Consider the following 973-nt stretch of genomic DNA (forward strand, 5'->3'; position numbering starts at 1 on the left):
TCGGCATTCGCCATCTCTCACATGAATGTGGCAAGGTTTTCTCCTCCCTGTGGATCACGAGAGCTGGGAACAGATCCCAAAGGCAGATCCCCCCAGTGTCATCCCACTCATAACTTCCCGAGCCAGCAGCTCTTTCCAGCTCTGAACTCCCAGCCTGGCACCAAGGAAGAGACCCACATTGGTGGGTTTTGGCAAGAGTGTATTTTCAACACAGAGCTTCTCCTACTGGCCCTGGACAGCAGTGCCTCCAGCCACCCCTGGAATGCTCTGGTCCACCCCTGGCATGCTCTGATACCTCACTACCCGGAACATGCCTGTGGATGATCCTTCCCAGGAGAAGCTGGTGTCAAGGTGTGGTGTTAACACAGGAGGACCTGACAGGGGGTCCCGGAGAAGCTGCACTCCCAGGGGATGTGCCTATGGTTGTGCACATGGGACAGAGGTAGTTTGGTTACAGTGTGTGGCTGAAGGTCATCCCTGCAAGCCTGAGGTCTACAAGCTGCTGGGAAAGCCAGTCTCAGAATCGTGGAATGGTTCAGGTAAGAAGGAACTTGAAAGCTCATCTCGTCCCACCTCCGGCCAAGGACAGGGACACCTTTCACTCGACCAGGTTGGTCCAAGCCCCATCCAGCCTGGTCTTGGACACTTCCAGGGATCCAGGGGCAGCCAGCTTCTCTGGGCAACCTATGCCAGGGCCTCACCACTCTCATAGGGAACAATTTCTTCCCAATATCCCATGTAAATCTCAGAGATTTCAGGTCAGGATCTCCTGGTGAGTGACAGGGGCTTCGGTATTCCCTGGTTGGGATACACCAGGACAAACCTGGGGAGCCGCCGACACCGGGGCCACGCACCCACCCGGCTCCAGGAGTGGGACTCCCGCGGTTTCCCGCACCTCATCCCGCACCGGGGGACAGACAGAGCCACCCTGGACCTCGAGAGAGACGGCAGAGCTTCGCCAGGATATCTGGCG

At 57.5% G+C, this 973-nt stretch overlaps 1 protein-coding gene across 1 annotated transcript in view; it reads right to left on the minus strand.

Moving 5' to 3' along the window:
• The window catches only part of GMEB1 (glucocorticoid modulatory element binding protein 1), a 10,016-nt gene extending 9,043 nt beyond the window's left edge, over positions 1-973 (minus strand). Inside the window, 2 exon segments of the mRNA XM_031061846.1 lie at positions 3-47; positions 859-973. Coding sequence (XP_030917706.1) covers positions 3-14 — 12 coding nt within the window. The 5' untranslated portion in view covers positions 15-47; positions 859-973.

Source organism: Geospiza fortis, unplaced genomic scaffold (genome assembly GCF_000277835.1).
Source record: "Geospiza fortis unplaced genomic scaffold, GeoFor_1.0 scaffold32, whole genome shotgun sequence".
NCBI classification, from domain to species: Eukaryota; Metazoa; Chordata; class Aves; order Passeriformes; family Thraupidae; genus Geospiza; species Geospiza fortis.